Below are 16,428 nucleotides of genomic sequence, written 5' to 3'. Positions count from 1 at the left end.
TAAAATATTTTCTTTTAATATAAATATTTTTTTAAATAAGACATCTTTTTAATTATATTAAATACAAAAATATCAAATAATTTCAATCTTAAATTTCTTGTAGAATAATCTCAAATAATTTTATTAATTATTATTATTATTATTATTATTATTATTATTATTATTATTATTATTATTATTATTATTATTGAGTGACTATATATATATTATAAATATATACATAAAAATTTAATGAATAAATTTATTATTATTTTTGTCTAAAAAATATAAAAAATTATGATATAATATTATTGTGCAAATAATAATAATAATTTTATTTTACTTTTTTTTAGGACAGATCACTGTTATGTCTGATAAAAAAAATATTAAAAATTAATTTATGTATTAATTTTTTTATAACTAAAATATTTATTTTTAAAATTTTTGAAAATTGATCTGAATAATTATTCTATTAAAAAATAAACTAAAGACTAATTTATCTATTAAAATAAAATTTTAAAAATATTTTTATATATTAAATTTTTTTAAAAATTAAAATGTTCACTTTTAAAATTATTGAGAATCGATTTAAGTAATTACCCATTAAAAAAAATTACTTTCTCCTTACAAAAGCTTCTGCTTCTATATCTTTAACAAGTGTTCACACAAAAAATATCCAACCTTTATTTTTCTAAAGTACCACCACTTTTATTACTACTTGATTGATTTATATCTTAATAATCCCCGTTAATTTTCCCTGTACTTTCCCTTGACTTGACTTAGCATTACTTTAATTGATTTCATTTCTTAAAATCCATGGCCCACGTTATTTAATTTTACTCGGTTTTGCATCAACTCTACTCATGTCTCACTTGCATATATTATAAATACCCTACTCTCACTACATTCTCATCGCATACATCAAATTGAAACTGATTCTAGTTTCTAAACTCTTGAAAGTTGCAACAACAACCTATTATTAGCTTTCACATAAAAGAAAATGAAGGTAAATATATATAATAAACCTTGCATATACATATATAATTTTCTATTCTTTTATTTTATTATTTATAATATGGTTTATTGTGTTTGTAGCAAAAGATTGTGATGCAGGTCCACATGAATTGCCAGAAATGCAGAACAAAGGCACTCAAGGTTGCTGCTTCAGCAAACGGTTAGTCAAATTGAAATAAAATATTAATTTAATTAATTTAATGGTAGAATCTCATTTGAAGATACGTGTGTCATGTAATCGGTTCAATTAAATAATATATGTTAGATTGTTAGTAACCAATTGTAAAAGATAGATATGATATTTCTCGATTGTATTAATATATAACTACATAAAACCTGTCAATATTTGAGATTATATCTTTTGTATAAAGATAATTCTAGATATTTTTATTAGAATTTTCACCTGATTTAATATATTAAACACTAATTAATTGTATAGAAAAGATATTGTATCCGAATACAATGATTTTTTAATGTAACTAATTAGTTAAAATTCACATTTATAGTTTTAAAAAATTTTAATTATTCTGTAAGTTTTTATAATTTTATTAAATTTATAATTAGATTTTTATAATTTTTTTAATTGAATTTTTACACTACTTTAAATTTTATAATTAAGTTTTTTTTATGTTAAAAATTTTAAAATTAACAAAATATTTCTCTCAAAAAATATATGATCAAAGTTCTAATTAAATTTTTTAATTGTAAATATTTTTAATTTATAAAAAAATATTCAATTAAATTTAACATTTTTTACACTAAAATTTTTTTATTATAAAATTAAAAGTATAGTACGGACCGAATTAAAAGAGAAAGAATATAAAAATTTAATTATAAACTTGTTAAAATTCAAGAACCAACTGAATAATTGAATTTTTAGAAAATAAAAAAAAATGTATGTAATTACTTATTAGTTAGTAGTTAGCAGTAAGAATAATGCTACACATTTAAGTTTTTTTTTATGGACTAAATTTAACTAAGTTAAATAATAAAATTAAAAATAATATTATTTATAATTAATTTTTGTTGATGTTAGACTAATTTAATTGAATTTAGTTGATAAAAACATTTCAATGCATGACATTGTTGTAGTAGTAATATGAATATTTTGGTGTTGGTTAAATGCAGGAGTGGATTTTGTGGGAATAGAGGGAGACGAAAAGAAGAACATGGTAGTTATTGGAGATGGGGTTGATCCTGTTAAGTTGACAAATTCTCTCAGGAAAAAAGTTGGACAAACTAATATCATAAGCTTAGCAGAGGTTAAATCCAGTTAATTAATATTTCGGCAAATTTGACAAAAATTCTCAAGGCACCAGAGAATTCGCTTTCATACATTTTTGTTTAGTTGTTTTTGTAGAAACTTATTACATGCATTGAATGCTTTGTTGTACTCCCCTAAGGCATTTACCATTTAAGTTTTAATGGCAGAGAGATCCAGAGCAATTTTCCCATTTCAATTAACAGATTTGAACAATGATTGTGTTGTTACGTTGTGATTGAATAATACTTCCATCATTTACGTGTTCAATGTAAAAAATGGGTAATGCTACGTAGCCAAAATATTATAGATAATAAATAAAGATATATGATTAATAATATTTACGTTTATACGAGAGTGTGTATCATTCTCCTAATTTAATTAATGTAATTAATTTCTTTTTATAATTAATTATCTTTTTTATTTGATTATACTAAAAGTTAATTTTAAATTTAATATGAATCAAATCCCAAAAATTTCTCCCTTATTATTACTACATGTATTTATAACTTGATAATTTTTTTCTTTCAAATAAAAATTTCAAATTTTTATATCTTCAATTTTAAAAAAATTTCAAATCACCTCAACACATTTTATAAAAAAATAAAAACATCTTAAATTTGATCAATTTTTATTTATTGAAAATTAAAAACATCCAAATTGTTGGTTCATGACTTACAAAATAAAATAATAAATAATAATAAATTAACACTAATTTATTAATTATAGATATTATATATATAAAATTATAAATATTATACGTATAAAAATATGGATGTTAAATTAGAGAATTCAACAATTTCTGTTATATAACTCATATTTTACATATAGATTATTATAAAATAAAAAATTATAAAATAAAATATAAACAAAAATTAAGAAATAAAATTTAAAAGTAATTATTAACTCGTCATATTAAAATCAATAAATAAGCATACATATGAATAGTAAATAAAAAGTATTAAAATTTTGACCATTTGGTGTACATGTAAGATAATTTAAAATATATAACAAGACACATAATTTAAAATTTAGTAATATTAATTATAAAAATTTGTTAATTATCAATATTATATGTATGAAATTATGAATGTTATGAGTATAAAATTATGGATGTTATTAATATGAAATTTTGGATGTTATATGTACTTTACCTAACTATGGATGTTATGTATATAAACTTCTGAATGTTATGAATAAATTTATAAATTGAATAAATTAATTTAGGTATTTAACATTTTCTTTTTCAAATCTAATCATATGAAAATTTGAAAATATATATAAATCAGAATAAATCATTTTTACTTTAAAAAACATGAAATAAATTTTTTAATTCGGTGATTTAAAAAAATATAAGTTGATTTAAATGTATAATGTCTTCAAAAAAATATTAAAATATTTTAAATCATAATTTATTAGTGTATATATAAAATAATTTAAAATATATAATAAAATATAATTTAGAATTGAGTAATATTAATTATAAAATTATATTAGTTATAAAAATTATGTGTATGAATATATAAATGTTATATAATAAATAAAAAAATGTGCTTTTATTATTATAATATAAATTAAATACCATAAATATAAATTATGTGTATTCATTTAATAAAAATATAAATTAATAAATATATATACCTATAATATGTTATTTAATATATGTCATTAATGTTTTTATATACATTAAATATTACAATAAAAAAACATAGGCGCGTGAAAGAATTATAATTAAATTTTATTCATCTCATTAAATAAAGTTAAAAATAAAAAATTTTGGCTGATTTTGGTTCTCTAAGTTTGGTTCCAAACTTTTTCCGTAAAAAATTTATACTAAAAGACTAGAAAAAAATATGTTTCCAAAATGTTTATTATATACAAAATAAAGAAAAATTTAACCGACACATTTGTTAATCAAACCCTTAAATTTATTAGTCATTTATGAATATAATTTTTTTAGAGCATTTTCAAATTTGATAAATCAAAGAATAATTTATCACGAATTAAAATTTTATTTAAAAATTTATTATTAATTAATTATTTATTTATATATAAAGTGAGATTTAAATTCCTAATATTTGTTCAATAGTTTAAGCGAATAAATAAGTTATTATCTAATAAACTCAAGTTGGTTTATGCATGGATTTTTTTTTTTGCCTACCGTATTTTTTTATTCGACAGATTAAAGATTAATTTATTGCGAATTTGAATTTCATTTAAGAGTTTGTCGCTGGCCAGTAAATTACTGAATACGACAAAATAAAATTCGAACTCTTAATATTTATTTAAACGAATAAATAAATTGATTACTCAATTAATTCAAGTTAGTTAGGCAACCCATATTAATAAAGGCAAGTCCAATTTATCCGGAGAGTTATGAAGCTGCTTAGAAGGTTCTATGAGGGCATTAAGGACATGCGTTATGATTTAAAAAATAGTTAAGAGAAATTCAGATTTCAACCCTATATTTATTTATTTTATTATGCCATAATACCCATGGCAGTTAAGATTAGCTTGACTCCCGTGTACCTAATTTCACTAACGAAACGTCCAAAATATACAAAGTAATCAATTTCTGTGCCCCTATGCTATTGGGGAAAAAAGGGAATTTGGTTAACAAATGGTATTTTCAAATGCTTTTTATGTAATAATAGATATAACTAAAAAAAAAATTTTTTTTGGGAACAAAATGAGCTCAACATATTAAATAAAAACACAAAACAATAAACACAGTAAAATAGGTTATAATCTGTTATTATTTTTGGTATTATCATCAATAATTAAATAAATCAACACCACACTATTCTCTGTAATTAAAAAATTACCTATCCTTAATTCTATTAATATCTATTTTTGAATTCTGAAATATTCTGCTATTCCGTTTCAACTAAATGTTTCAAGTAATCGCAAAGAATCCTATCAACCACTTCTTTTGTTCAGAATTACGACTAGACATTTCAATTCAACTCTCAAAAAACTCTTTGACAGTCTCTGAAATAGTCCAAGTTCTATTAGCACACGTCAACCAAACACACCACACCTGTCATGTAAATTCATAGCCAAAAAATAAATGATGCACATATTCTATTTTTTTTTTTTACACATAACACACATATTATAACTATGATGAATAATTCATAGCCTATTCAATTTTTCTTTTGTGTTGATCCTGCCTATTAAAACAAACCATGCAAATAGTTTAACTCTTGGGAAAACCAATCCTCTCTATATAGTACTAATGAAGTTGTAGCTTGTGATGTCCTCCGAATTAGTCTCTTTTTGCAACACCTGAATAAATAAATTAATAAAAAAAAATACACATTCTATCAAATTTTCATATAACTATATCTTCTTTACTAAACAATAACTTTACTAACCGTAATCGGACATAAAATTAATTGAGCAACTCTAATTTCTATTGAAATAATTCTCTCATCCACTAAAAATTTTACATCCACTCTAATTCATTCCTAAATCCACCATCCCTAAAACAGATTAAAAAAATAATTTTATGCTATTAATTTGTCGCCTTCTAATAAAAGAAATATCAAGTTATAAGTTTTCACAACCACAAGTTATGTTATAAACCTCAGACCATACCTAATATATTCTAATCAAAAGATACAAGAAGATTATCTTCCTCACCAATCTTAGTCAATAAATATAATTAAAAAAAAGTTCAAAATGTTTTCCTTTTTTTTTTAATTTTTATCCTCCAGCTGTGCACAACATTTCCGAAACTAGTCAACAATTTCACAACAAAATAAAATGAATTAATATTTAAAAAAAGGAAAAGGAAAATCCCCTTCACACATATTCATCAACTTGACAAAGACATTCAAACAGATTAGTCTTAAAATGTCTTCTTGAGTGTTCTATATAAGTCTAGAATGCTTGCAGAGGAAGTTAAGATTTTGATGCTCTGTTTGGACATAGTTGTAATTTTAATTTCCTTAGAGCTCTGAGTTATATTCACCCTGAAAATTAAATAACATGAAGGTACTTTTGTTCATTATTAATATTTTTAATTGAATTTCATGATGGTTTCTAATTAAATAATTATTTATATGCAGCAAAAGATTGTGATGAAGGTGCAAATGAAGTGCGACAAGTGTAGGGCTAAAGCACTCACCGTTGCTTCTGGAACAAACGGTTAGTCTTCACCCTAATAGTTAGAATTTCGATTTTATTTTTAATATATTTTAATATTATAATTTTACAAAATTTTTATTAAATTTAATAATTTTATGATTTAAATTTTATTAAAATTTTATATTTTATATATTAATTTATTTTTTATTTTACATAAAATTTTAATTTTTTTACGTTGATCTTCACCCTCATCTTTTTTTTTTCCTTGAAAAATGGCTATTAGGCAAGTTAAATCTTTTGATACATGGAAAACTTAAAATTTTCATTCTTTAATTTCTAATAAACAGTTTTCGTTTATAAGATTAGTTAAATGAAATTTATACATATTCATGATGATTATATTAATAAAATAAAAAAAATCTGTATATATATGAAACAATATTCAGTTTAGTTCTTAAAATTCTCAGTATTTATTAAAATTATTTTTACATATTTTTATTATAGGTCATTTTAATATATATGTCTATATTACAGTAATTACAGTAACTATAGTATTTTAAAAAATATTACTAAAATTAAAATAATATTTTTTTATTATTAAACAATACTTTTTAAAAAATATTTTTAAAAAAATATTATCAAAATATTAGAAAAAAGTGTAATTTTAATTTTAACAATATTTACATAATTACTATAATTACCATAACAATAAAACTAAAATCTATGTTTTATTATATATTTCATATTTTAATATATATTTTATATTAATAATTAATTTTGATATATACTTAACATTATTTTGCTGTTATGGTATGATGAAATGCATAAATTATTGTAGGTGTGGATTTTGTGGGAATAGAAGGGAAAGAAAAAGATGAACTGGTGGTGATTGGGGATAATGTGGATGCAGCCAAATTAACACACTCTATGAGGAAAAAAGTTGGTCACACTGATCTTATCATGGTTGCTGAGCTTAAACCCAAATAAAAATCATATACATATATACATGGCAAATTAAAAAAAAAAAAATGCTCAGGGTTAGTTTATTACATTGATTCCATTTGTACATAATAAGTTCTTTAGTTAATTATATTTTGGGTTTTTTTTTTCCTCCTCCTCTTCCTTATTATTATTATTTGTATCCATAGGAAATTAATGCAGAATAATTATATATATGGAGTTAATTACCTTGTGTGTCTTAGCTTATGAATTTAAATTAAATAAATATTTATTAAAAAAGTTTATTTCATATAAGCTACTTGCTCAAATCAAATGAATCCGTGTTAATAATGTTCCTAACTCGTTAATAAAAGAGGACTTTGTTATGCGTCGCCTCAACTAGGAAACAACCAATTTATCATGTTATTTATTTTTCATATATATAATTGGAGCATTTTTTGTCATCACTATTATCATCATTACATATACCAAATATTATATTTTTAATATTCTTTATTTTAGGCATGTAGCTTTTCCCTTATTTCGGCTAATATTTAATATTTGATGTCCTTTGATGTTCAATATATTTATTAACATTATTATATTATGACTATTGTTGAACTCAAAAGGCAACCTAGCTAAATTAAAATATGAAATCGTTCCAAAACAACGCTTCACTACAACCAAACATTTATTCTTTTGTTTATTATTAGTAATTTAATACTCTTAGTATATAGAAGGGCCACAAACTAAGTTATAGAAATGTGTGAGTAGTGCTTGGATTATTATATTGTATATAATCATATTGATAAATATTATTATTATTATTATTATTATTATTATTATTATAAGCCCATGTAAATAAAGTATAAGTCTATTGTAAATTTCTCATTACAAAAAAAAAAAAAAAAAACAAGAAGAGGGACCTATATATATATATATATATATATATATATATATATATATATATATATATATATATATATATGGCAAAGAAAAGTGTAATTCATACATTAGGAATATTGATTATAATTGGAGTGATTACTCGCTATGCTATTGATGAATTTCAAGACACAAATTCTAAACCGGGTTGGACTTTATCTTCTCTTATTTCATCTTCTCTATCAGGATAAATTATTATTTCAATTGTTCATATGTGGAAACTATTCGAATGTACGAATATATTGAACCACTATAATTCAATTAAAATGAGATAACTATCTGATTCGATGCGTGGATTTTTGATATAAAAAATCAAATTTAAAAATTATCTGCTTCTATATATATATATATATAATAAAAAAATAAAAAAATAAATAATAATATATTATTTATTTTTTTTGAAACAAAGGAGGCTCAACACATTAAAGTGGAGCAAATAAAAGAAAGAAGAAGACACATAACCAGCTACCAACAAATAAACCAACCCCTACTATCCCCAGTACTCTCATCCTCCCCCAGGATCACCACCACTCCATTCCGTGTAGCTCATCAACGTCCTTGTGTGTATGACCTCCAGGCTTGCTCTTGCATTCTTGAAGATTCGTGCATTCCGTTCCAACCAGATGTTCCAAATCACTGCAAAGAACACTGACATCCACATCTTCTTCCCCTGTTGTCTATTATGCATTCCATGCCAACTCTCAAACATTTCTTTAACAGTTCCGGGAATCACCCACTCCCTTCCTAGTAACCTCAGCCACTTGCACCACACCTGCCATGTTACCTCACACCTAAGGAATAAATGCTCAACAGATTCTAATTCCTTGGTACACAGTACACACATACTATCCCCAGAATGTTGACTCCTAGTTTAGTCAGCCGCTCCTTGGTGTTAACTCTACCCACTAGCACAAACCACCCAAAGAGCTCAATTCTCGGAGGGACGAAACCTTTCCAAATGGAACTCGTGAAGCTATAACTCGTTATCTCAGCTGATAATGTCTCCGCTTGTATAGCCTGGATCACAGAACTAGTAGAGAAAATACCTTTATTTTCAAACTTCCACACCACATTGTCCTCCCTACCTGATGACAACCTCACTGGCCTTAACCTCTCATGCAGTTGATTGACAAGCTCCAGCTCCCATTGGAACAGTGTCCTCCTCCATTGAAAATTCCAAATCCAATCAAGCCCATCCCAAAAACCACACTCCCCGATGACAAGTCCTTGCTGACTGGAAATAGAGTAGAGTCTCGGATGACTTCCTTTCAGAGTACCACCTTGAACCCAGTTATCTTCCCAAAATCGAGTCTGCATACCATTGCCTACTTCCATTGCCAGTCCACTTACCACTTTATCACGAATCCGCGGTTCTTTTATATTCAGCTGACATATGTCCTTCCAAGGACCACCCTTTACTGGTAAAGGCTGAGTTGCTAACATGACATCCGGGTTCAACTTATTACACGAACACACAATCTTCTTCCACAGCGGGCAATCCTCCTTTGAAAACCTCCACCACCACTTAAACAGAAGTGCTGTGTTTCTCAGCACTGCATCACCAACCCCCAATCCCCCAACCTTTTTTGGAGCCTGAACTATCTCCCACTTTACCATAGGTACCATAGTTCCCGTTCTCCCTGCACCACAAAAAGTTCCGTTGTAAAGCAATCAGCTTGTCCGCTACCGCCTTCGGCATCTTGTATAGACTAAGGTAGTAGATGGGGAGACTATTCAGCACCGATTTGATAAGGACCAGCTTACCTGATTTATTCAAAACCTTGGCTTTCCACAAACTCAGCTTCTGTTCCACCTTATCAATAATTGGTTTCCAAGTCTTCACCAAGTGCGGATTCGCACCTAGAGAAACTCCCAAGTATCTAACCGGTAGAGAAGCTTGTTGGCATCCCAGCAGTCCACATGCTTGATCAATCCATCCTTGCTCACAGTTCACCGATATCAGATTCGATTTATCAAAGTTAATGCTCAGCCCAGACATCAACTCAAAGCACCGTAACAGTCTCTTATAGTTTACAATTGTTTCAGTCTCCGGCGGGCAGAATAAAATAGTGTCATCTGCAAATTGTAGGTGTGACAGTTCAATAAGATCTCCCCCTACCAGCAGTGGAGCAATGCGGCCATTCCTCATAGCCTCCCCCAACATCCTATGCAGCACATCTACAACTAATACGAATAGCAATGGAGAAAGTGGGTCCCCTTGTCTTAGTCCCCTCTCCATCTTGAATGGCTTGGAAGGTGCCCCGTTTACCAAGACTGCCATGGTGGCCGTAGTAACACACTCCTTCACCCAGCTCCTCCATTTTTGGCCGAAGCCCATTTTCTGTAGCACAATGTCAACAAAATCCCATCTCACTTTGTCATAGGCCTTCTGAAAATCCAGTTTGATAATGACTGCTGACTTTTTCCGAGTCTTCAGCCAATGAACCGTCTCGCAGGCTATGAGTGCACCATCATGAATTTTCCTTCCCTTTACAAACGCAGTCTGAGTCTCTCCAACCAGTCCCGACATCACAGATCGCATCCTGTGCACCAACACTTTCGAAATCACTTTGTACACACACCCCACCATACTAATCGGCCTAAAATCCTTCACCTCCTTTGCACCTTCAAACTTTGGAGCTAGTGTCACCCACGTTACATTGACATCCTTTGGCAATTTCGCACTTTGGAAGAACCCCATTACCGCAGCAGTGAATTCCGGCCCAATGTCATCCCAGCATTTCTTTATGAAGTTCATGTTAAACCCATCACTCCCTGGGGCCTTGGAAGATTCGCAGTCCCACACAGCCTCCTTAATTTCCTCATCCGTCGGCATCACTTCTAAAGCTTCAGCCTCATCCCTATGGATACACTTTACTAACCCATCTCTGATTCCAATCCTCGGAACATATTCCTGTCGATATAAATCCTTGTAGAACTCTCTAATCGCACCTTTTATTCTCGCCTGATTCCGCACAAGTCTTCCATGTAACATCAGAGCATCAATCCTGTTATTCCGTCTTCTGGCCGAAGCAATGTTATGAAAGTATCTGGTATTCCTATCCATGTTTGCAGCATGCTTAGACCGAGACATCTGTTTCCAGTGCATTTCCTTTCTAATATACCATTTTGAACAAAAGCTCACAAGCGCCTTCCTTCTAGCCTCCGTTGTACCATCATAAACTCCATCACTGACTGAATTGTCCAGCTTGGTGAGCTCCTCCTCAAACCTCATGAGTCTCTTATGTTTTTAAATTTACCTTATGTTAGTTTTATATATGATTATAATATAAATTTTAAAATTTAATTTTATTTATTAAATTTTAATATATAATAGAAATGGAGTGGGACAGCGGATACTCTAAAAGCAAATTAAACTTTAGTTTTTTTATTATTTATGGATAAAAACGAGACATGTAGTATCTAGATTTCTATAATTAATTAAGCTTATGCTAATTAGATTGACACTAAAATAAATCATTTGGTAGAAGAAAATAAAACGATGAAACTGAAAAATAATTCATAATGATAAATTTTATGCATAATTTTATCGTTTATAATAATCTTTACTTTATTATTATGGTTGTGTTATGATTAATTTATAAAGAGAAGACAATTATAGATGAAGGTGAAAAAGTTTAAATATGAATGTGGAGACAGTTTTATTTATAAGATAAGGACAGGACTAATTATTCTAATATTTGAAGGAATTGTGAAAGTTTGGAATTAATTTCGAAGTAATCTAATATGGCGTATAAGAGATAAAAAAATCATTAAATTTTGGATAATTCATTGGATTTTAAAAATTACTAATTTTTAGTGAACTACCCCTTATTTAAATTGATGAGCACATAAAAGATGATATGCTGGATAGCTATGCTATAATTGATGGATGTTGGGATTGGGCGAAGATCTTTTGATCTGTTCTAAAAGAGGTTACTGACCTGATTCACACTATGAAAGTGTCTCACCCCTCTCTTGATCCAGACTCTATTTGTTGGCTACCAGACTCGCAAGATAAATTTTTTATCAAATCAGCCTACAATGCTATATATGTAGAAGATGATGAACCTATTCGGATTTATAAAACTTGTTGAAAAATTAGAGTTTTTCAAAGGTCGAGAACATTCTCTTGATTATTATGTCATAATCCCTTGCTAACTAATGTTAAGAGAAAAAATAGAGGATTTACAGACAACGAAAACTGTCCGAGATGCATTGATCACGAAGAAAGTTTGCTCTATGTGTTTAGGGACTGCCATTTTGCCAAAAACATTTGGATGAGCAGCTTGAATAGAAATTATCAGCACTATTTTTTTAGCCAAACTCTCCAAGACGGGTTATATGAAAATCTGAACAGAATCTCTCTATTTAATAGTAACACTTTATGGCCTACTTTTTTCTTTGCCACCTGCAACATAATTTGGAGAAGGAAGAACGACTTGATTTTTAAACAAGAGAACACTCCATACCAACAAGTTACTCAGAAAATTAAAGTAATAGCTAAAAATTATCCTGATATTCTTGCTCTTACTGAAAGGAGTAGTGACATCTTCTAAGCTTCACGCTCTGTTCTGATCGGATGAAAATTGCCAGACAAAGGATGGTACAAGGTTAATGTCGACGGCTCAGTTCTTCAAGCAAGGGATTTGGATGCGTGTGGCGGGCTAATTAAAGATTCTAACAGCATAGTTGTAGTAGGATTCATGATGAATATTAGGGAAGTCACTATTACAGCTGCAGAGTTATGGGCCATATATTTAAGTTTCAAGATTGTCATTGAAATGAATTTCAAAAAGGTAAGGATGGAGATAGATTCTACCTGTGCAATGAAGCTGCTGTAGAATAGCTCAAGCCCCACTCCATGGTTGCACCTCCCTTATTCGGGCCATTAAAGATCTCCAAGCCAACCACAAAAATTTCAGTGTCAGCTATATTTTCAAAGAGACCAACTTTAGTGCAGATGTTCTGGCGAAGCACGCCCACAATCTCCCGGTGGGTGTTGATCATTTCATCACTCCACCCTCTTTTCTTGTCTTCTGGATAGTGATAAAAAAAAAGTCATGTTTGCTATAATTTGAACAGCTTAGTTTGTTTTTGTTTTGGGCCTGGAGCCCCTATTTTATCAAAAAAAAAAAGAGAACACAATAGTATTTAGAGCCCACGTTTTAAAAATAGAAAAGTTTTTTTTAAGAGCCATATTACGCATGTTTAGTGCTATTTTTAAAAAATACTTTTAACTTTTCGATAAATTTTTTTTATTGTCTAAACATGCAAAGAAACAAAGCAAACACTATCTTATATGCGAGTGGATGATTTGCTGGAGATCAACACAAGGCTCAGACCAAATAACATTATTAGAGTTAACTCTTGGCATCATATCTAGCCATCCAATCCGCAACTCTATCTGCTTTTCGAGACACCCACTCAACGTGAACAAGCCAATGACACCCACTTGTAAGATCATGCATGATAGACAGAATGTCAAGGAAATCCGTTTCACATATAATATCCCTCAAACCGTAATTCTAAGCTGAAACCAACCCCCTCCAAATAGCAAATAATTCACATCTGGTAATCGACCAGGGGAATGCTTTCAGAGCAGCACGAGATCCAACCTCCCTTAGAATCTTTAATAATACACTCGAACCCTGATAAATTTGAATCCAGATACAAGTTTGCATCACAATTAACTTTAAAATTGCTACTTGCCAATGGTTCCCAACATATGTGGTTTTGGAGAGACCTAAAGACATTGTTTCTATTTCTGTAAACTTGTAAGTCTTTGGCGATAATTCTGACCAAGTCCACAACCTTGTGGTCTGTCCAAGGGTTGTACCTATGTCATTGTACCTATGACTCCATTGAATATGTCATTGTACCTATGTCTCCATACCCACCAAAATTTTACACCAAAAGACGCATCATTGTCAGCCAAGACCTTCTGAAACCACTCTTTAAGAGCAGTACCAGTCGTCGAGTCAAGGATACTAGGATCAAACATATGCTAAATTGCCTTTAATCGTTCACAGTCTCTAAGGCAATGCTCCATTATTTCCCGACAAGTTAATTTAAAACTTTTGAAGAAATAGAAAAATATAACTTTTCTTCTTCTTAAAAGTTAGTGTATCATTTCTATTAAAAAAATTTTGACTTCAAAATAAACAAGATCATTGTGCTACTTTTATTTTTGGTTTTGTGAAAAATATTTTCTGTTTTTGCTATAAATATTGGCCCTCTACCATTATTTTTACGCAATGTTTCATCTGTTAGAAATACTGGCCTTTCACCACTATTTTTACGTAATGTTTCATCTGTTGAAAGTACTGATCTTCTATCACCATTTTTACACAATGTTCTATTTAAACCACTTGCTGTGTATGTCTCTTCTAAATATTTTTTTTATCATTCTACCATTCTATTTTTATTATTAAATTTATATTTAATATTGTGTGTGACATAAAATCTCAGTTTCAATTCTATTTATTTTTTACGTGTGATTTTATTTTTATATACTTTGTAATTTTTTTTATAGTTGTTATAGCATGTTTTTTACCCTAATAAAAGAGGAAAGAGTTCAAGCACTAGAAAAAATAAAACTAATAAGAAAGTAAATAAAGAATCAATTGTCTAATCAACTGTAATCTTAGTGGCTGGTTAGATTATGTAAAATCAACCTTCAGTGTTATATAGTATTTGTTATTATCGTTATTTTAATATCTATTCTTTTGTATAAAAAAATTGTATTTTTTGAATTATTTATCTAAATATTATAACTTTAAAATAAATAATTTTATAATTAAAAATTTAAATATAAAATAACTTATTTATAAACTATTATTAATAAAAAATTTTATATTTTAAAATTATTTTTCAAAAAAATTTATTTAAGCGGTTTATTCTCAACGACAATGCAAGTCAAATTACTTTAGTGTTTCAAATTTTGTTTCATAGATATGCGTGGACCAAGAATGATTTTCCCATTCTTGATTTTTTAGCTTGTCTTTGTGCATAAAACCAAAATTAGAACTCATCAAGTCTTCTGTGTTTAGAGTAATGTCGTTGTTAAGGATTACGTAATACGTATATACGCACACTTTAATAGATTGTCGTAATTATTACTTATTATGATCATATATCAACGTGTATTCAATTTTAATTATTATTGATTTATATTCTTAAAATAAGTTGAAAAATAAATTATATTATTTTAATTTATCAATACAAAAAATATCTCAAATATTTTTTATAATTAAAAAAGAATAAAAATATATATATACATGTCTAACAAAAAGTTAAACTTAATGTGTTCATGTATTTCCTGTTGTGTATGTCCACATGGAATGTTAGTACTAGAAGATGCAGTTTTATAGTTTGTTCTTTAAATTTCTAATTTAAAATAGAAAAAACAAGAAATAGAGAATACAAAGTGATATAGAATATCCATTGTTTGTCGAATGGTTGAAACATGTTATCATCTAATTATATTATTTTAGAAACATATTTCACAAGCTGGAATAGCTCAGTTGGTTAGAGCGTGTGGCTGTTAACCACAAGGTCGGAGGTTCAAGCCCTCCTTCTAGCGATTTTACAATGATTTTATTATTTTATGAATTATAACATTTACTATTTAAGTAATAAATAAGTTCTAATAATAATGATATGTTCATCATGGCATTTTGCACAGACTATGTTACATCATTATTATATTCTGGATATGTCTAAAATGAGTCCCATTATTTGTGTACATTAGATTTCGTTAAATAAAATTCAAAAGATGTTATAAAAGAAAAATATTAATAGATTTTATAAATGTAAAATATATTAATATATATATAAATATATTTTAATATAAAATATTTTAAAAATAACAAATGTAATTTTTTATTTTAAAATAAATAAATATAAAATATATAAATACATATAAAAATATTTTTTTATTTATTAAGGTTAATTATTATACAGTATTATTTGTAATTACATAATATAAAATAATTAAATTATTCATAAAAAAGTTAAAAATATTGTAATAGTTAATTTTGTTAAAAATACATTGTTGTATAATACAATTGTTTTAACCAAATACTTGTAAATATGTATTTTATTTAAAATACATAATACATAAAAATATTAATTTTTTTATTTTTTTACACTTTTCAGCAAACGTTTTAAAATTTCTTTATTCATACTCTTAAAAATAA

General features: G+C 27.5%; 2 protein-coding genes and 1 non-coding gene across 3 annotated transcripts; all 3 read left to right on the top strand.

The window, feature by feature from the left end:
* Window positions 1-898: 898 nt before the first annotated feature.
* Window positions 899-2,453, top strand: LOC130976667 (heavy metal-associated isoprenylated plant protein 47-like). The gene is made up of 3 exons (XM_057901581.1): window positions 899-985; window positions 1,075-1,153; window positions 2,122-2,453. Exons 1-3 carry the CDS (start codon window positions 980-982, stop codon window positions 2,268-2,270), a joined length of 234 nt encoding a protein of 77 aa, XP_057757564.1. The 5' UTR covers window positions 899-979; the 3' UTR covers window positions 2,271-2,453.
* A 3,708-nt stretch (window positions 2,454-6,161) lies between these two features.
* LOC130973055 (heavy metal-associated isoprenylated plant protein 47-like) lies at window positions 6,162-7,442 on the top strand. The gene is made up of 3 exons (XM_057897430.1): window positions 6,162-6,253; window positions 6,328-6,406; window positions 7,185-7,442. Exons 1-3 carry the CDS (start codon window positions 6,248-6,250, stop codon window positions 7,331-7,333), a joined length of 234 nt encoding a protein of 77 aa, XP_057753413.1. The 5' UTR covers window positions 6,162-6,247; the 3' UTR covers window positions 7,334-7,442.
* An 8,296-nt stretch (window positions 7,443-15,738) lies between these two features.
* On the top strand, window positions 15,739-15,812 carry TRNAN-GUU (transfer RNA asparagine (anticodon GUU)). The gene has a single exon. It is a non-coding gene; the product is annotated as a tRNA-Asn (tRNA).
* Window positions 15,813-16,428: the final 616 nt, after the last annotated feature.

This window comes from Arachis stenosperma, chromosome 4 (genome assembly GCF_014773155.1).
Source record: "Arachis stenosperma cultivar V10309 chromosome 4, arast.V10309.gnm1.PFL2, whole genome shotgun sequence".
NCBI lineage: Eukaryota > Viridiplantae > Streptophyta > Magnoliopsida > Fabales > Fabaceae > Arachis > Arachis stenosperma.
This window is presented reverse-complemented; position numbering and strand designations above follow the sequence as displayed.

What these genes read in the sequence shown, in the direction of transcription:
- LOC130976667 (XM_057901581.1), top strand. An exon ending in GGTTGCTGCTTCAGCAAACG is followed by an intron (nt 1,154 to 2,121) that starts GTTAGTCAAATT and finishes GGTTAAATGCAG; the next exon opens with GAGTGGATTTTGTGGGAATA.
- LOC130973055 (XM_057897430.1), top strand. An exon ending in CGTTGCTTCTGGAACAAACG is followed by an intron (nt 6,407 to 7,184) that starts GTTAGTCTTCAC and finishes AAATTATTGTAG; the next exon opens with GTGTGGATTTTGTGGGAATA.